The 21,653-nt window shown below is 36.1% G+C and overlaps 1 protein-coding gene across 1 annotated transcript in view; it reads right to left on the bottom strand.

Moving 5' to 3' along the window:
* RASSF8 (Ras association domain family member 8) overlaps positions 1 to 21,653 on the bottom strand; it is a 102,158-nt gene that overhangs the window by 2,354 nt on the left and 78,151 nt on the right. The window contains exons 3-5 of the mRNA XM_033118126.1: positions 16,916 to 17,120; positions 2,540 to 3,429; positions 281 to 425 (exon numbers count right to left, since the gene is read on the bottom strand). Of these exons, the coding sequence (XP_032974017.1) occupies positions 281 to 425; positions 2,540 to 3,429; positions 16,916 to 17,018 (1,138 nt within the window). The 5' untranslated portion in view covers positions 17,019 to 17,120. The remainder of the gene's footprint in view (positions 1 to 280; positions 426 to 2,539; positions 3,430 to 16,915; positions 17,121 to 21,653) is intronic.

Below are 21,653 nucleotides of genomic sequence, written 5' to 3'. Positions count from 1 at the left end.
AAGCTAGAACTCAAATAGACTATGACTCATACAGACTTCAGGAAAATGATATACAATTTGGTGATTTCATGCTCGTCTAAGTAAAGAAAAAAACCTAAATATTATCGATTTTCCCCAGAAACAGTAAGTACATCAAATTTTTTTTATAGAGACCCAAGAATTAGCTTTGAATGGTAAGATAACACTTTTACTGAATGCCAAGACATTTATTCAAAGTTAACTAGTGAGAATAAAGTAAAAAAAAAAAAAAAAAAAAAAAGCAGGTTTCTCAACATCTTACCCCTTTCTATGTCTGCATGTGAGGCCTCGACTTCAGTGGGCTCTGCTGGCAAAACGGTAACTTTTGTCCCTGTCTGCTGGATAAACTGCTGGAGATTGACTTGCCGCAGCTCTTTAGTCAACTGCTCCAGCTCTTGTTCTTTGTCCTAAATGGAAGTTAAATTTTATTTTTTTTAATTTGAGGATTCAATATTGGCCAGCTAAAAGATATCCTGGAGACAGTCCATCGGCTCCAGGGATTGAATGTGGGATACTTGCTTTCACAAGAGCATTTAACAAATCCGGCTTCTATCGATACAACAGGCTGAAGATGTCACTTTCTCTCTGTGGCACGGGCCAAACAACAGGCATATAAAGGATGACACCTTCTTCAGTCTGGTCTTTTATAACTGTGATGCTTTCCTCTGTTAGGAATACACTATGCGCCTCATGAAATCAATATATGTCTATAAACTTTCATCAATAAAACACTGGTTTCCATCCAGCCCGTGTTCACAGTGCTCTTGCTAATAAGCTCGTCACAATCCGATTTCCCTATTATCCACGTCAAAGCCGACTGCAAAATAAATACTCATTTGGTCCATGAGAGTCAGAGTGCCTGTTTTTTGTAAACTGTTTAAGTTCTCAGGAGATCTGTTACTGAGATTCACATTATTGACTGAGGAAAGCAAGATTCCCACAAGATTTTCACTATGAGGTTTTTAAATCCTTGAAGACAGTTCTGAGAACTGAAGAGCCCTAAAGAGAGGAGATCAACTTTGGACAGCGGGAAAGGTTCAAAATCAAGGAGGCAGAGTATGGTTTAAAATGGATTTTCCCCTTTCTCTCCTTTCCTGCACTATAAGGAAAAGTGGCAAGGCCCCACCCAGGCTGGGTGTGTCTGAGGATTTGGTAGGGGCGGGGAGAGACTGTAGGAAAGAGTGATTGTTTCAGTCACTTTGAGGGTGGGAGGCACTTGGAGATATGTTACTAGTTTGACTATTAGACACCTTTCAATAGGTAGTGGGATTTACTAGTAATGATTATCATGAATTAGTGTTTCCTGGAATATCAAAGGCAACACAATTTCCAATTGTACCCTTAAGTGTCAAAATGAATCCAAATAGTAAAATACTAGCAAATCACAGGTTAACAACCTTCTATTGCATGAGAAATTCCTGATTTTCAAGGTCTGGGAGGCAGTTTTACCTCTCACTATAGTTAATGATAGAGAAATCACATCAGTTCTTCCTGAAACCTTAGCTTTCTCTGTTTCAGAACTGCTCATATTCTAAAGTAGCTCTTCTCAAACTTCAATGTTTCGCAGGTACTATCTGGAGCTCTTGTTATAATAGAGATTGTGAATTCCTAATGAGTGGGCCCTGCAGCCCCCTGGATTGCACTTTGAACCGCAGTTTCTAAATCAGGACTGTTCAACATTGTAGCCACTAGACACATAGACTGTTGGGCACTTGAAATGCGGCCAACTGTGACTAAAACAGAATTTTACATTTATTTTTTTAAACAACTTTGTTGAATATAATTTTAATTATATTTAATTTAAGTAGCCGTATCAGTTGTGTATCTTTCTCATGTCATCTGTTAGAGATTGGTACCTCTTGCAACTCCCATCACATCACCACATTGTCTTTTCATGAGTGGGTACCCGAGAAATGTAGGTGGAGTGATCAGGCCCTAACGTGGAAAAATATACATGTTCTTGTACTTGAACTAGAGAGTGGAAAAACTGGAGAGGACTCTTTGTGCTCCTCTCCCTAAGAAAGCAGAGGAGGGTAGCCTGGAGAGGGGAGAAGGGAAGGGGACTATTTACATCTCAGGAAAGAAGGTGGGGTTAGCAACAATGGAGAAGTGACAAATAAGCAGCCAACTAGCCACACAATCCTTCGTAAATCAATCCTCGGTAATCTCTTTCAGCTTTGGGTTCTCTATCTCTAAGGGGAGAAGGTCAGATTCACTATCTCATCATTAGCGTCCATTCCAGGTCTGAGATTCTATTCTCCTATATCCAATTACCTAATGCTGCAACTGCCACAGTAAGAGAGCTCCTTCCCTGGAACGAGGATCAGTGTGGCAGTTAGCTCTTATCTTTGTTTTGGTCTCACATCTAAGCTTTATGGTAAGTCACAAGAATTCTAAAAGAGTTATTAACTAAGGTAGGTTTCCAGCCTTAAATATGAGAGAAAATGGACAATCATTAAAGAAGATGTCAAGAATATATTGATTCTTTTAAACAGATGAAACATTATAAAAATGTTCTTACCTGTAATCGTTTGGTGGCTTGTCCAAGAGATCTTTCCACGGCTTTAATACCATTTTCCAATCTCAGACTCTGCTGGCCTTGAATGTCAATTTCCCCTCTGACCTTACCAATCTTTCCTTTAACCTCTTCTTCATTGACTTGTGCCTCCTGGACTTCCCGTTGCAATTTTTCTGCTTCAAGACCGCTTTCCATAGTCTGGATCTGAGCCAAATAATCCTTTAATTTGCTCTCACATTCTGTTATTTTCTGTCTTATTTCTTGAAGTTGATCCTTCAGCTGTTTTTCATTTTCCTGTTCAATCTGTAATTCATTTTCCCAAAATTCTTCCTCTTCAATTTCTACATCATTTCTTTTGATCTTTTGCTCCAGGCGGACAATTTCTTCTTCAAGGTTAGAATTGTATTTTTGCTCCCAAAATCGTATTTCTATTTCATTTGATTCCAGCTCTTTCTCAATGGACTGAAGCTTCTCTGTCTGTAAACGGATCAGCTTCTTTAATTCGTCTGCTGTTGTTTTGCAGTTATTCAGCACCTTTTGCTTAAATTCAGTTTCTTTACCTTTTCCAAAAATTTCCATTAATCCTTTGGCACCTCCTGTAAATGTTAATGATTTCCTTTTAGGTTCTCTCCTTTTGATTGACTTGTCAATCTGAGGCCTCAGTTTAGCTAAGGGGGGCAAACTTTGCCTGTATAAAGTTCTTTCAGGAATTCGAGCCACACTATCGGAGGTGGGTCGCTCACTGAGAGATGGCCCCGTTCGACGTAAAATAAGTTGTACATCACTAGCATACTGCCCCCATTTGTTTAAGGATATGATAGGATTTTCATGAGGTGCCAAGTGTCTTTCAGTATCTCTCCATTTTTCTATTAGAGTGTACCGTCCAGTTCGACCTAGAGTAAAAAAGATTAAGAATAAACTGTCAAAATGGAACATGCAATAGCTAAAATAATGGAACACAGGATGCTATTTGATAACTCTGTCTTCTTGACTAGCAAAGGTCCAGTCCATGATGCCTTTGAAACTTTCACTTGAAGATACTGAACTACTTAAGACATGCAACAGCATAAAATTATAGGATGTGAACTGCATAATCTTCAGACTTACTTAGAAATTCAACTTTGTATGTTCAACCTCAGTGAAAACCTTACACTTTTGTCAAACATCTGATTGCCTAGACCTTGTTTGGGGCAAGACCTCCAGCTGAAACAAAGGAGGACACTAGAATACTCCACTGGAAGCTGTGAGGGTCTGGTCCCAGGAACTAGGTAGAACTTCAAAACCTGATAAACTTCCACTTTGTAAATAATATGCTTTCTTTTGCACATCAGGACTTGGGAAGGCTGGAGGCTCATTTCTCCACCTAAAGGGAGTGGAGAACCTGCTATTCAACTAATAGATAGCTGGACAGGTCTCTCCTCTGTCTCCCCTTGAGGCCTGGGCAAACTGATAGTTCGTACAGCTGGTGTCTTCCTGCACACCTGTGGCAAAATAAAAACTCACTTCCATGAAAGTAACCCTTTGAAACAATTTCATATAAAAAGGGGACTGACAGGCAGTCTTGCTCAGTTTTGATAACAGCTTAAAAGACTCTTCTAAAAAATTTAAAAGACAAAAGTGATATTAAAAAAAGTAAAATCACATTTAAATAAAAATATATATATTGAACCTAACTAGTAATTAAGGAAGATAAAGTTTCAGAAGATAATATAATGCCATTAGCTTGAACATACTTCTGAAATATTTCCACTTAAGGTGCGTAAGTCACATGGATCATACTAATTTTGTTAAAAGTGTCCATTAGACACCTGAAACTAATATAATGTTATATGTCAATTACATTTTAATAAAAAGAAGTGTAAAAAAAAAAGAAGTGTCCATTAGTAGTTAATATTATTAGAAAGAAAAACAAAGCTGACCCTGCCATCTAGCAATTGTAATACTTGCTTCTATAGCTACTGATTTATCTTCCCTGCCTTCTTTTTTAATTTAATGAGCTTCTGAACCAATAGTAGTATTTTCTCAATTACTGTGTCACTAAACAGAGATCTGGATATGTAAATACAAACACTTTTGTATGTAATTCAAAAGTAGCACATGAAGAATGATATTGCTTTAAGCATATCATAGGCAATGTTCTCCTTTAAGGAAATCTGAATCTTGGGTGAAGCTTAAAAGTTGAAGCTTTGGAGGCAAACAGACTCAAGTTTTAATTCTGGGTAAATTACTAACTGGAATAGCATAACTTTATTTCTAAAGTGGGGATAATGGTAATACCTCAGAGGTTATGAGAATCAAGAGTCAGGTGTAGTGAGTTCCTACCACAATATGTGGGTTCACAGCAGGTATTCAGCAGATGGTAGCCATTATTAATTCAAGACATTGTTATTCATATAACAAAAGGACTGACCAGAGACCTTTAAATAGTGATGTAACATGACAATAAGCTGACTTTAAAAAAAACCCTTAAGCAACTGTCAGCAACTCCCAACCATGTAAAGCTGGACGAGTTAGAAAGAACATAAGCTCTAGAGTTGGCATAGGGAATATAGTCAATGAAATTGTAACAGCTATTATATATACGATGTCAGACGGGTAGTAGATTGTGGGGGAGGGTTATCACTTTGTGAGGGGTGTCAATGTCTATTACATGGTTTTGTACACCAGAAACTAAAAAAAGAGAAAAAGCTCTGGAGTCGGAAGGCCTGTGTTCAGATCTGGCTCTGCCATCTATTTATGATTTACATAAATTATTAATTTCCTTTAGCTTCAGTTTCCTCATCTATAGGGTGAGAGTATTTTCTTACCTGACAATGTTGTTGTAAGAGTCAAGTGAGATGAAAAATATAAAAATGTTTTTAAAATTGAAAAGTGCTATACAAATATTAGTTGTTATTATGAAAATACCTAGGCAAACAGGGAATGAAAAAGAAAACCTTAGCACAGTAGATTAGCTTCTTGGAATCTAATTAGTTTCTAATGATTTTCAGGTTAAAAATTACTGTAATCACCCCAAGAAAAAAACCATGTGACTTTGAAGCAGGTACAACACATACTGCTTCAAAGATCAAGCACTTTGTGTTCTTGGCTCTGCTGCTCTTCAACTACTTTTAGGATCTCACTGCTGCTGCCTGGATCTCTATGTCCTCATCAGTAACACGAGGGGCTAGACTGGATCAGTAGAGCCTTCTCTAATTCTATTGGGGCAAGGAAGCATCTTTAACAAGAGAACTGAATCATTATATTATACAAGCAAAATTAAAAATTGTAAAGACCTTAATTTAGACATAATTAAATATAAAGCTGATTTTTCCAGTACTGCTGCTCTCTGAGAATGTCTTGGTAGAAGATTATTTAGAATTGCTTTTACGGCCAGTTCTCCCTTTTTGTTAAGTAATCTACATTTAGTGCAAGTAGGCAAAAAGAAAAAAAAAGAAAAACATCCAGCAATATAAAAAAGCCTTTTTCATTTTATTTTTTTATTAGTTTCAGGTGTACAAAATAACGTAATGATTAGACACTTACTCCCCTCACAAAGTGATAACACCAGCAAGTCTCCTACCCCTCTGACATCATACATCACTGTTACAATACCATTGACTAAATTCCCTATGCTGCACTTTATATCATGTGACTACACACACAAGCATGCACACACATTTAATTACAGTTGACATTCAATATTATTTTATGTTAGTTTCAGGAGGATAGTGCAGTGGTTAGGCATTTACATAATCTATGAGTGATCCTCTTGATAAGTTTACTGTTTTCCACAGTGGCTACACCAATTTGCAATTCCTCCAACAGTGGACAAGGTTTCTTTTTTTCTCCACATCCTCACCAGCACTTGTTTTTTATTGATTTGTTGATGATAGCCATTCTGACAGGAGGGAGGTGGTATCTTATTGTGGTTTTTATTTGCATTTCTCTGATGATTAGTGACATCCAACATCTTTTCATGTCTATTGGCCATCTGTATGTCTTCTTTGGAGAAATGTCTATTCAGGTCCTCTGCCTAATTTTTAATTGGATTGTTGGTTTTTTTGGTGTTGAGTTGTATGATTTATTTTTTAAATAAATTTTGGATATTAACCACTTATTAGATATATCTTATATCTTCTCCCATTCAGTAGGATGTCTTTTTTGGTTGATGGTTTCCTTTGCTGTGAAAAAACTTTTTAGTTTAATGTAGTCCCATTTGTTTACTTTTTCTTTTGTTTCCCTTGCCCAAGGAGATATATCGGTAAAAATATTACTCCGGATAATGTCTGAGAGTTTACTTCCTATATTTTCTTCTAGGAGTTTTATGGTTTTGGGTCTTATTTAAGTCTTTAATCAATTTTGAGTTTATCCTTGTATATGGCATAAGACGGTGGTCCAGTTTCATTTTTTTGCATGTATCTGTTTTCCCAGCACCATTTCTTAAATAGACTGTCTTTACCCCAATGTAAATTCGTACTTCCTTTGTCACAGATTAAATAGTCAGATAGGCATGGATTTATTTCTGGGCTCTCTATTCTGTTCCATTGATCTATGTATCTTTTTATGCCAGTGCCATGCTGTTTTGATTACTGTGGACTTGCAGTATGATTTGATATTAGGTAGCACGATACCTCCAGCTTTGTTTTTATTTCTCTGGATTGCCATGGCTATTCGGGGTCCTTGATGGTTCCATATAAATTTTAGGATTATTTATACTGGATCTGTGAAAAATGTCATTGGTATTTTGATGGGGATTGCACTGAACCTATATATTGCTTTGGGTAGTATGGACATTTTAGTTATATTGATTTTTCCTACCCATGAGCATAGTACATGTTTCCATTTATTTATATCTTCTTTAATTTCTCTCTTCAATATCTTATAATTTTCTGAGTACAGGTCCTTTACTTCCTTGGTTAAATTTATTCCTAAGTATTTTATTTTTTTGATGCAATTGTAAATAGGATTTTCTTAACTTTTCTTTCTGATAGTTGATTATTGGTGTATAAAAATGCAACTGATTTCTGAATATTAATTTTGTATCCTGCTACTTTTTACTAAATTCATTTACCAGTTCTAATAGTTTGTTGGCGAAATCTTGGGGCTCTCTCTATATTGTATCATGTCATCTGCAAATAATGACAATTTTATTTCTTCCTTTCCCATTTGGATGTCTTTTATTTCTTTTTCGTGTCTGACTGCTGTGGCTAGAACTTCTAGTACTATGTTTAAGAAGAGTGGTGAAAGCGGGCATCCTTGTCTTGTTCCTTATCTTAAGGAGAACACTTTGAGCTCTCCCTCACTGAGTATATCAGCTGTGGGTTTGTGATATATTAGCTGTGCGCCTTTATTATGTTGAGATATGTTCCCTCTACTCCCACTTTGATGAGAGTTTTTATCATAAATGGATGCTGGATTTTGTCAAATGCTTTTTCTGCATCTATTGATATGACCATATGACTTTTACTTTTCATTTTGTTTATGTGGTGTATCACATTCTTTTGATTTGCAGTTACTGAACCATTCTTGCATACCAGGAACGAATCCCACTTGATCACGGTGTATGATCTTTTTAATGTATTGCTGAATTTGGTTTGCTACTATTTTGTTGAGGATTTTCATCTATGTTCATTAGGGATATTGGCCTAAGGTCACTGTTTCCGTGTTGATTTTCTGTCTGGAAGACCTGTCCATTGGTGTCAGTGGGTGTTAAAGTCCCTTACTAGGACTGTGTTACTGTTGATCTCTGCCTTTATGTTGGTCAATGTTTGTTTTATATATTTAGGTGCTCTTATATTAGGTGCATAAAAGTTTACTAGGGTGATATCCTCTTATTGGATTGATCCCTTTATTATTACTATGTAATGTCCTTCTTTGTCTCTTATTATAATCTTCATTTTAAAGTCTATTTTTTCTGATGTAAGTATTGCTACCCTAGATTTATTCTCATTTCCATTTGCATGAAATACCTTTTTCTATCCTTTTACTTTCAGTCTTTGTGTGTCTCTCCATCTGAGGTGGGACCCAGCATATGCATGGGTCTTGTTTTCTTATCCACTCAGCTACCCTGTGTCTTTTGATTGAAGCATTTAATCCATTTACATTTAGAGTGATTGTTGATAGGTACAGAGTTATTACCATTTTATTATTCATATTTTTGATCAGTTTGTTTTCTCATTTCTTCTGCTTAAATAAGTCCTTTTAACATTTCTTGTAATACTGGCTTGGTGGTAATGAATTCCTTTAGCTGTTTGTCTGGGAAGCTCTTTATCTCTCCTTCAATTGTAAATGATAAGTTTGCTGGATTGAGTAGTCTTGGTGAGAAGCACGTGTTTTTCATCACTTTGAATACTTCCTGCTCTTCCCTTCTGACCTGCAAAGTTTCCGTTGAGAAATCAGCTGAAAGTCTTATGGGAGCTCCCCTGTAAATAACTAGTTGTCTTTCTCTTGCTGCTTTTAAGATTCTGTCTTTGTCTTTTACCTTTGCCATCTTAATTATGATGTGTCTTGGTGTGGGCCTGTTTGGGTTCATCTTGTTTGGGACTCTCTGTGCCTCCTGGGCTTGTATGTCTATTTCCTCTGCCAGATTAGGAAAGCTTTCAGTCATTATTTCTTCAAATAAGTTCTCGATCCCTTGCTCCCTCTCTTCTCCTTATGGTACCCCTATGATGTGAATGTTGTTACACTTGATGTTGTCCCACAGGTCCCTTAAACTATCTTCATTTAAAAATTTTTTTTTTCTTTTTGTTGTTCTGATTGGATGTTTTCTACTACCTTGTCTTCTAAATCGCTGATTCGATCCTCTGCTTCATCTAATCTGCTGCTGATTCCTCTAGTGCATTCTTCATTTCAGTTATTGTATTCTTTATTTCTGACTGGTTCTTTTTTTATGGTTTCTATGTCCTTCTTTATGCTTGTTATCTCTTTGTTGAAATTCTCACTATAAAAGCCTTTTTGAAAGTGAAATGGCTTTGATTTTATTATAGAAATTGGGTTTTAGATAGTTTATGTAAGAATTCTATTATCATTGTTTTTTATACCTACACTTGGCAAAGCCCCAGAGATCCCGTCTCTTTAATTTAGATAGATTCAAACTCCTCATGCAAAACTCCTTTTAGTGTTTTATTAAATGAATACATTTAGTTTTACTTTGCATGTTATCTTCATCTAGTCTTAAAACTAATAAAAAGGAATGTCTAACTGCTTATCTGTCTATCCATCCATCCATCCTCCATCTGTGGTACTTTAGTTAAGCTGTGTTGGCTATCTAGGACTGTGTGTCACATTAAGTAATGGTAAATAAAATATTGACTATACTTTTGAATAGTTGAAGCACTTGAATGTAATCCCAAGAATCATTAACTTCAAGAAAATCAGATAAAGAGAGATTTTAAAGCATCAGTAGAATTGCACTGGATGACTGACATAAATTAAAAGGAAATAGGATAACAGATTATGTTCACCTAATTTAAAGCAGAATATATCACTATGAAATAATATGAAGTTTTTGAAAATATACACCAAAACTGAAATATTAAAATATGGGTCATCCAGAAATATGCCCTTATTTCAACCTTTTTCAATATTTGGAAATTTCTTCTTAAAGCCAAAAATCAAAATCATGGTTTAAAAGTCACATCTTATTATTTATTCAATAAATATACACTGAAGAACAAATACTTGCCAAAAATAGGTTCTGGGGATATAGATTCTAGTAAACACCTGGATCATCAACCCTCTTCATAAATTTTAGTTTTGACATGTGATTTTCTTTCTTCAGTATCAAATCCTCCTTACCCCAAAGATGAACACTGTACATTATTCAAAAGAACGTGACAGAGAGCTGGCATTAATCTCTCAAGAATTTAATGGTAACATATCCTTCTGTTTCTGGACATATTGGAAGTAATGCCAATAACACGACATATTCTTTATCTATGGTGAATAAGCTACCTTACCCTTCTGAATTACTCTGATAACAGATGCTTTGCTGAGCTATAAAAATTTTGATTCTTATGCATACTCTGGTGAACATAACTAATCCTTTCCATAGTGACTTTGAATTCTTACAATGAACACTGATCTGTGTAACAGAACTTACATTGTATTATTTTATAGTCTGTTAAATGCTTTTCGTGCTTTTGAATATATAATATATATAAAATGTAATATATATAATATATATGATATATATGTATCATACACACACACACACACACACACACACACACACACACACAAAATCTTAATTGGTTTTGTGAGTTAAGCAGTATAGGTATTACAATCTTCAACATACCAGTGAAGAAATCAAAGCTTAAAGAATTTAAAGCTATTTCCCAATGATGTATACCTATTCTGCAAATTTATCAGTAAATAATCTACAAGTCCCGAGTATAGATGCTATTAAGCTTTCATGGAGTATTTATCTTATAACAGTGATGTAAGAATATATGTGAGTATAACTTGTCAGCCAGCTGTACATTCAACCCATAGTTAAATTCGTCACAGTATATTTTCCCAGTGTGTTGATGAAAATATGTAATCACAGAATTATTGCACATGAATTTAGGACCTACTAAAGGGCACATGAATTTAGGACCTACTAAAGGTTATATGGTAAGCTTACTACTATTAAAAATAATGAAACATTGTGTGTTCACCACCCAGAGTCAGTTTTCTTTCCATCATCATATACAGGATCCCCTTTACCCTCATCTACCACCCCTCTCCCCCCTTACCCTCTAGTAACCACTAAACTATTGTCTGTGTCTATGAATTTTTGTTTCTTTTGCTGTTTTCAGTTTTATATATCACATATCAGTGAAATCATGTGGTTCTCGACTTTTTCTGACTGACTTATTTTGCTCAGCATAATAATCTCAAGAGCCATCCATGTTGTTGCAAAATCTATGTAACTTTACTAACAGTTGTCACCCCAATAAACGTTAACTTAAAAAAATGAAAATATTTATTGATTTTGTAATTATTAACATTTATTATGCCTACTGTTTGCTAGGCATTGTGCTGGTTACTTTACATAAATGTTACCAAAATAATAGCTAATACTTATCACTATAAGCCACTAAGATTTGGGGGATTGTTAATGCAGCATAATGTAACCCATCCTGACTGATAGATGCTGAGAACTACATGTATTCCCATTCATTAAAATTGTGGGTAATTACATCATTATTTTAACTATCAAAACTGTAAAAGATGGCCTTGGCTGTAAAAAAAAGAACAGTATATTTTACTACAGAAGATTTTTATTTCTTGTTTCAATATACTTCAATATATTTTCTAACAGCTGTCTATTGAGATAATAGGGGGTCATAATTAACACAGTATCATAATAGTTAAAGCAGTATTCTTGAATCAGACTACTGGTTTGAATCCCAGTACCCTCCACACTAGCTATATGAGCTTTGGCAAGTTATTTCACATCTCTGTGCCTCATCGTGATCATCTGGAATGATAATAATTAGTGCCTTCCTCATAAGATCCTTGTCAGGATTAAATAATATAAAAAATTTAACTGAAAATCCAGTCAATGAAAAATGAAACCTTTAAACAATGAATGATTATGAAGAGTTAAATCCTTTTTTTAAGGTCACCTATATTCACATAAAAAGACTGTGTGTAGTGTTCATTTCTAGGAAGTAGGATCATGAGTGATTCTTTTACCCTCTTTGTGTTTTTCTAAATTGCAGAATAGTCTACAATGAAGTATTTTTTTGTAAATATAAAAAAATCGATCGATTTATAAATTTCTAAAACTGATAATTTACACACGAAATTAAGGGTTAAATATGACAATATAAAATGTATGCTTTTCCTTTTCTTCTAAGGGATCATATAATTTTAGAGACTGATGGAACATTAGGTGGTCGCCTCGTTCAGCCTGTAATTTACAGGATAAAACCTTAAAAAATTCATTTATTCACAAATATGTACTGAGTGTCCACTACATGCTAGATACGGTTTTACACTGTAAAAATAAGCAGCAAAACATGGCAGACAAGTGACAATACACAGAAAATGAATGTAGGTCTACTGTCCATTATTCAACAGCTTTAGGAACAAATATGCTGAAAATCCAGAATTTTTGGATTTTAGAAAGGTAGCATAGCGCTATGCTGCAGGTCTGTAATCAAACATTAACATATCTAAAGTAAAATGTATCAAAGTTCATACTAAATAGAATGAATATAAAAGCAGCCTCACATCAAATCAGATCAGTTTTTAATCACCAAATGAGTTCAAGCCATGCCAGGTATTGCTAACAAATGAAGTATGATAAACTTTAGGCTTTCAGAATTTTTTAGATTTTAAACTGTGGATAACGGATTGTGGCCTATATGCAATATGTCAGGTGGGGTAAGCGCTCCAGAGAAAAAGAGTACGGCAGACAGGGAGAGTGTGAGTGTGTGTGCATGCGCGTGTGCAGGGACATGCAGTCAGGAAGGGGCTCTGTGACACTAGAGCAGAGATCCAAGGGATTGAATTTTGAAGATAACTGGGTGCAGAGTATTCTCAACAGAGAGAAGAAAAGATGCAAAGGCTGAAGAGGAAATGTGTTTGGTATGTTTAAGAGGGGACAATCAAAAGTGAGTGGTGGGCTGGCTCAGTGGCTCAGGTGGTTGGAGTGCCGAGCTCCTAATGCAGAGGTTGCCTGTTCAATTCTCACATGGGCCAGAGAGCTTGCGCCCTCTACAGCTAAAGATTGTGAACAATGGTGCTCCCTGGAGCTGGGCTGCCGTGAGCAGCCGCCGGAGGTAGGTGTGAGCTGCTGTGGGCTGGCGAGCTGCTGTGCTGCCGTGAGCTGCTGACTGCCTCAGTCAGGGGGAGTGCAAGGCTCATAATACCAGCATGGGTCAGGGAGCTGTCCTAGGCAACTAGACTGGGAAAACAATGGCTTGAGAGGGAGGAAACGAGATCAGAATGGTGAGGCGGGTAAAGTAGGGATTCACCTAGGGCCCTGAGCACCATCTTAGCCTTTGCTGAGATGAGAAGGAGGAAATTTGAGGGTGAACCGTGGGTGGGGCACAGAACTTGGATTTTGACATTTTAAGTCTGAGACAGCAATTAGTCATCTTCTCAAATTGTGTTATTTACTGCAATTGCCATTAGCTACCAGCACATTTAATTTTAATTAAAAATTTATTTCCTTATTTATACTAGCTATATTTCAAGTATTCAACAGCTGCATGTGGTCGGCACAGATAGAGACTATTTCTATCCTTGCAGAAAGTTCTACTGGACCGCACTGTCCTAGGAACTGTTTTATTGAGTGCCTACTTTAGGCAAAGCAATGGTGTCAGAGATAAAGGAGGACTCTCTACTTTGGAGGGACTTCTGGAGAAGAGAGAGAAATGTTAAATATTAAAACTAGAGTTCAGTATAAAATGTGTTTGAAAACTGATTTTGTTGGGGCAACCTATATGAAACATGGTTTCTTAGGAAGAAGAATCCACTTCACCTTGGGCCCTGGCCCCACTCAATTTGTTTCATTAAATGTGAGCTAGCTCTGGCCTCCGTTGAAGGAGATATGGCAACAAGATCACAAAAAGCGAGAATGGAGAATTCTGAATCTTTATTACTTTAAGTGACACTAGGCACCAAAGTAGTGTGAATCAGAAAACCTTTCCCTCAGTCTCCTTGACTTCCTCCTCCTCTTTTCCTCTCTAATCTTTTGTTAGCTATATTTTAAGTTCTAAGCTACTTGAGGGCAGAGATACATTCTTTTCATACTTTTGGTTTGGGATATTGTAACAGCAAATGCTTTTTTCCAACTATAACGTGGAACAGATAATCTGTCTAAGGCTTTTTGTTTCACATACAGAAGTAGTTTGAACTCTGAAATAATAGCATTTCTGGGATAGTTTATGGAAGAAACAAGGTACAATACTTGAAATTGGGAATGCTTCAGAAAGCTTGAGATGTATAGGGATCAAACACATAGAGTGTCCTCTTACTGTGCAGTTTAACCGATTCATGCCAACAAAGTATTTCAATCATGATTTCACTCTTAGTTATTCTCTTATAAGTTCAGAATGTGTTCTATTTCCATTACCTAAATATAACCTGTCAAGATAGTCACAGATCAGAATGGAAAGTATTTCTTTCGATACTACTAGACACATTCAATCTTTTATGAAATTATGCTTTGTTCTTTGTTTATGTCTTTAGCTTTGTTCTAATTTGATTTGATTGCTTAGTAGCACTGAGTCAGAAAATGTTGGCTGTCATATTTACAGATTGCCAACCTGTGTACATATTTTTATATCTCGATGGTTTCCTGAAAGTAATGTTAGCTATCCAGAAAAACTGAATAATCTCTAATTAAGAATATATACATAGTGCCCCCCTCCCAACCCATGAGGCATATATATGTGGACTTAAACCCAAGAAGCTAGTCCTACAAGTTGCTTCACTGAAAATTGTTTAGAAATGTGCAGTTTTGCTCAGTCAGTCCATACTCTCCTAATAGTATAGTTAAACTTTTACTGTCTCGAACCACAGAAATTCTGGGGTTGTTTACTACAGCAGCAATTTTCCATAATTTTAATAAACCCTCTATCATTTCTTACAGTAGAAATTAGGTCAATTGCTATAAAATTTTCACTTAGTGTTTAGGCTCTGAATACCAATAACTCTCATTACAAGATAGATAAATATTTAAGTACGTATCAGAAGCATACTGAATTTGATGCTGAGAATATCTTACTGCATGATAGAAGCCAGGATCAACAGCCCTTGGCTGGTTGCCAGTTGAGTCATCTCTTAGATGAATTCTGAATTCAATGAAGTATTTATGATACAGATAAAGAGTTGTTTAGCCAAGTTTGGAGAAATACCATAAAACATCCATATTCAAGTTGTCAACTTTTCAAAACAGAACTGGACTGAGTTATTGAGGAAGCAAAAATGGGGGAAGTTATTGAGGAAGCAAAAATTCAGTTAAAACTTTTTTGGCTTGTTCACAAACAAATACACTCTTGAGTCCAAATGGATAAACATACCTGGTACATCTGGGCATTTTCCCTTTGAAAGTCTGTGTAGGAAATGTGGTCACCATACGGGCCAATGTAGCTTGAATTTGAGGTACTCCTCAACTACCTCGCTTTTGTAAAAACCACTCATTGTTTTTTGTTTATCTTTAGCACTGCCCGTGGCTTGATTCTCACACATAACAAAGTTAGGTCTGACACTTGCTAATTCTAGTTTTCACAAAGCAAAAAAAAAATAAAAAACCCCACAAAAAGCTGAATATTTTAATTCAAATAAATTAAGTGAAACTTTTAAAAGGGAGAATTACTACATAAGTTGTTTGCAAAGAATACAAAACTAAATTAAATGCTTTAAGTCCACATTGTAATATTAGTCCCAATTGCAAGAAAATTTTACTAGATGTGAAAGCCTAGGAGTTTCAGCATTGTTTTAATATATGAGTGTGTTATATAGTCTTTAAGGCAAAATCAAAAGACGTCAGTATTAAAGGAAAAAAAAGCCTCTATCTTTCTATAGGGCACTGCCACCTTCTAACAGAGCATCTGTCACAATGCACGTGGCAACAATGCTTCTACAGAACGCCAAGGTGCCATGCGACTTGTTTCAATCCTGAGCTAACTTGACATGCTTCCAAAGCAAACTAGCAGGATACAAAATAAAGTTTTGATAAGAAGCTCAAAGACAAAGAGGCACTGAGCACCTAGCATGGTGCTGAATGCAGTTTCCTCTTAATACATGTTTGCTAAATAATGGATTTAAGATACAAATATAAACTCTTAACCCATATTATTGGTTTTATTGATGCAGGTGTTCATGCCTTTATCATGTTCCAATAGGATTTAAGACAACTAATAAAACATGTATAAAATATGATAAAAATAAACTGGGAGTAAATAAAAGTTGCCACAGGATAATTGAATAAGATGGAGCTAGTAAGCATATAGTTTACAACTTCATCTTCACTGTATAAGACAAACTACACAGTATCTTTCTAGAGAACGACCTTATTTAATTTGTTGCATTTTCTTTTCTACAAGTATACAGAATAAACAGTAAATAGGATTTTTCCTAATGAAGAGTCTGAGAACTAGGAATCTATACTTTGACTCAAGAAAACATCTTTAGTTCCAGAAATCATTGTTTAGAATAAACAACAAAAGAGACAACAGTGCAGGCTTTAGACGCAAGATTAGTAAAATGTGGGGGGAACCAGAGAACAAGGGCCTTCACAGATTTACCTGAGCACAGGGAATAGTAATAAGTAAAAGTGTTCTTGTGAGATGTATTATGGAACCAAATGAACCAAAACCACTGGAAATCTATATTTAAAACACACAACAGGGTGCATAAACCACTTTACCTCAGACACCCAGAGAGTTCACTTACCTATTGCTTGAGCTAAGGCTATTACAACCTCCTGGCAAGTTGTGACTTCGGTGACCCCACAAACAATCCTCTGAACACCATCCACCCATACTTTAAGTTCCATGGTGCACCAGCCAGTCACCCAAGGGTCCTGAGACTGGTCATCAGAGGTGTCAGGTCATGTCTCTGGCTATGGAAACACGGAGATGGCAGTCTGTACAATCAGCTAAAAAGAGGAGAAATCACTTTTAATAGAATGAATCTTAATATTTCTTCTAGTGAGCAAACATTACACAAATTTTCATATACCATAATCCTACTCCCATTAACGACCATGTGCTTATTTATTTTACAGAACTGAATTCAGCAGCATGAATGCAACGGTAGCCACCTATCATGACATTGTTTCGTATTACTATTTTCATAATTATAATTTTAATCATCAAGTCACTCTCTGTTGAGTAAATAAGTCTTCTTTACTCAACCAACCTTACTGCTCTCAACATATAAGTTGTTTCTTTCTTCTCAAAACAAATTATTTCATTAGGATCATTTCTGAGGTTTAAAAGAAAGAAAAAAGTTTTTGTCATTTTAGGTATCATAAATAATTGAACCAGTTTCTACAGCCTTGCCAGTATCTCTAGAGGTATCTTCATAATTCTGCTGCATTCCTTTGTTTCACGAATCCCTTGCCTCCTTCGCTTCCCCAAAGGACTGAGAGTGTCGTCTTCACCACTGAAACTCCAACACCAAGTGCAGCATAAGGCTCAGGTGTACAGAAAATATTAGTTGGAAGAACTGAATTCCTTTGATGGTGGACAACTTCCTAGTATACGGACTGCTTGTCCTGTTCTCATTTATTTAATTGGTGTTTTGAGAACTTTCTTAAATTGTGTTATTCAAATAATATAAACCTTAACCTTTTGCTATACTTGCTATTTTCCCCCAGTGTTTGATTTTTTTTTCTTTTCTTTTTTTTTTGTTTAGCTGCATTATGTGCCAGGCAGAAATTTTTACATTCTCATATGGTCAAACCAAATGCCTTTGTTTCTTCTATTGATTTGAATGTTATTATTAGTCTGCTAAAAATCAATTATACATGATTCTTTTTCCTGTGGGTTTTTTAAATCTCAACGCTTCCTGTGTTAATCTGTGATTTGTTTGTCCTTTGTCCTGTGATTGTCCTATTTCTTTGTTGTTTTTTAAAAAAAGAATGCTAAAGTTTTTGCGATATAATGAACATTGATTAATTAAAGAGAACAATTGAATTTGTTTAAAGGCGTACAATGGAATTGGTGTTTACAGAGATTAATAACTGATTTAAAAGTTTACTTAGAAAACCTAAAAATTTTTCTCTTAAAACAGTTAATTACAACAGTAACTTAGTCTTCGTACGTTCTCTTAAAGGACCTTAGACAAGTCTAGGCCAGCTGGTCATCTGGGTAGATGAGTCAGAATACATGAAGGAGAATAAACCTACAAGGTGAAGGAGAATAAACCTCCTTTCTCCACAGAGAAGTTACAAAAATCTTTTTGTCATCCTGAAAACAAGGGAAGAAGGGGGGGAAAAAAAGTCACACTCCCCACAAAAACACTTATCATTTCAAAGAAACTTATGAGGCTCATTTTTAAGTTCTATAAAGGTTTTAGTATACCACCACATATTTTTCTATCGGAAAATATCGTTTCACCTTGAGCTTTTAATCATTAAGTGAATACAAATGAACATAAAACATATGTACATCTGTTAAATATTACAGAGTTGTGGGAAAACACTGAACATAACTAATATTACTTAATATAAATTTGCAGTGTGTTTATCTGTTTGATCAGAGACTTCCTGCCACGGCTCATCCCAGAGAAGATCAGCGCTAGTGTTTCTGTTTTAACACCATCAATAACATCTTTCAATCATTAAGGAGGGTAGGAAATGCCTTAATGGATCAGATCAATGAACCACATGGTCCAAAACTGGATTTCTAGGAGGGCCACTATTTCTAGTATACGGCTTTTATCAAGTTTGGGGCTGTCCTGCCAATTATCCCGAACTTCCCTAAAAATCATGGTGTTATTCATGAGAGTCATTTGAAGAATCTGTCCCACTCTCTTCCCGACAAAAACCCCCAGTACCCCCTTCTAGGAGCTGCCACGCTGTTCTACTCCTCAGTCCAACTCCTGCAGCTCTGCTCCCAGCCCCAGAACTAGACTAGAGAGGAAAATGAAAGTCCTACACTGTAGGTGCGTGTGATGGATTGGTCATCTTTGGAACTAAAGACTCAGGAAGCAAAAGGGCTTCAGCATCTCAGTTGGAATTTGGAATAAATTTTTCCATGGAAACAGTGATGTAGATAGAAGTAAGATTCTACTGTAAGGGTATTGACATAGTTCAGTTCTTGTTTTCATTATGAGGTTTCAATATTCAAACCACTACTATCTCAATATTGATAATGAAGAAGTAGGTTTAGTAAGTAACATGCTACTGGGGGACAAGTGTTCTTTAGCTAAGAATCATTTATTCTCTTAAAAGCCTATTGAAATTAAGCATCTGCTTTTGTGGAGACATATGCCGCCAAGGCCTGTGTTTCAATAAAGCAATCACAGTCAATCCTCATTATTCGTGGGTTCCTTATTTGTGAATTTGTAACCCCAAAACTAACACTTGTGGCACTTTCATGGTCATTCGCAGACATGTATACAGAAGAGAAAAATCTGAGTTAGCCAATCCACACATTCCCAGCTGAGGCTGGGCAAAGCCAGTGCTCTGTTTCTTTCTGCTTTCATACTGTCAGGTGTCCTTTTCTCAGTCTATTTTTTTTTGGGTGATTTCATGGTTTAAAATGGCCCCCAAGCATAGTGCTGAAGCGCTGTCTCGTGTTTCTAAGGGCAAAGAGACTGGGATGTGGTTTATGGACAAAAATACGTGTTGTGAGGTAAGTTTTATTCAGGCATGATTTACAGTGCTGTTGGCTGTGAGTTCAATATGAATGAATCAACAACATCTATTAAACACAGTGTTTTGAAACAGAAAAGCACATAAAACAAGGTGATCAGTTGACGGAAACTGTTGTGACCAAAGGCTCTTGTGAATAACAAGAACTGACGGCATAGTTTTACATGGTGTAACTTCCTTGTGATGGCAAACGTCAAGCTACTGAGCAAACTCCATTACTCCCTAGACCCTACACACAAGCATACAGGTGGTTTATCGCCAATTTTAACATTTTCCTCTTTGCTAGTTTTGCTTAAGATCTGAGCTGACTGTACATCAAAGCATTTTTTAGTAAAAACAATATACGGATAAACTGGGTTACAATAAAACTTTCACAATCAGACTCGCTACTTTAATTAAATCAAATACTGATACTAGCCATTAATTCTTTTGGCATCACAGAGAAAGAGATTCAGCACAATGAACACGGTATATTTTGAATAGTACTTTTTAGAATTACTAATAATCAAATACTAAAATTCCACTTGGTATAAAACACTGGTTAAAAAAATAAAAACAAAAGGGAGTTTAAGTTACCTCATCCTAACACTGATGTGGAAATTAAATAAAGTTATGTAGAACAGCTGTTACCAACTAAAAAAGCGTTAACTTTTTAATGGTCAAATGATTACTGAGGTAAGAAGAAAATGTCTATGCGTACCTGTTGCCTGTGAAGGTGGGAAAGGAACTGAAGAGGAACACACAACCTGGAGAACATGACAGGATGAAGCACAATGTGGGAGGAGGACAGGGGAGAGGGAAAACACATAAGGAAGGGGGTAGAACAGTTTGGTACATACAGGTAAACAGTTTTTGGAAAATTGCCTCAGATGCCATTCATAAATTAGTTACCTGCCCCTGAACTGCTGTGTTCAGGTGATGCATGTTACAACACTCTGGTTCTGTATTTTGGAAATCCAGTTAAACCAAAGTTGCTTTTAGCAAATCCATTATTTTGCTATAACACAATCCTGCAAATGGTGTCACAGAAAGTGGGTTGTTATAAAAAGGTACACAATGTTAAAAATGGCTGTTAAAGTAAAATGACCTCAGCAATATAACTAAGCGCCTCTCAAAATGAATTCTTGACAACAGGAGTCCTACGAGATGCACCATGGGGAAATAAGGTGCCACAATTTGGGAAACACTTTATTACACATCGTCTCTGGGTAACAACGCAGAGCAAGATAAAGGTTCTGACACCCCCCCCCCCCCAGTAAAGAAACTGGTCAAACTCTGTTAAATTTACGCAATGACTTAGCCTGGGGGTTGGGGATGCGAAAAGGGGGCACAATGCCTATAAAAGACCCCCCTGAACTATAGGATACAAATTACCAACTTTTGGGAAATATGCCTATATAAATGAGATTTCTGCCAGCCCTTTAATGTATTTTGAGGCACCTAGAAGTGATGGATACACTGTTTGAAGTTTTACTTGTAGGAACAATACAGAACAAATGAAAAAATTTAATAGAATCCAAACTTTTCTTTCTCTTAAATGAAAAGTCTTTATGGCCACGATTAAGCCATCTCTTCCAAAGATGGGTTTTACATTTTTCTTTTTAGAGACTAATATAAATCATATGATTTTTTTCTTTGATAGTACGTTTTTTAGAAGTTCACAATGCTAAGCAATCTCTGCATATTAATTATTAAATCCAAGAAACCCATGCGCTTTCCTCTACTATTATCACCCTCAGGTCAGTCACAGCATTCAAAAACACGCAACGACTGAACATTGCCCAAATATTACCTGCTCAAGTGACCGTT

The sequence above is a fragment of the Rhinolophus ferrumequinum genome, chromosome 10 (assembly GCF_004115265.2).
Source record: "Rhinolophus ferrumequinum isolate MPI-CBG mRhiFer1 chromosome 10, mRhiFer1_v1.p, whole genome shotgun sequence".
NCBI lineage: Eukaryota > Metazoa > Chordata > Mammalia > Chiroptera > Rhinolophidae > Rhinolophus > Rhinolophus ferrumequinum.
This window is presented reverse-complemented; position numbering and strand designations above follow the sequence as displayed.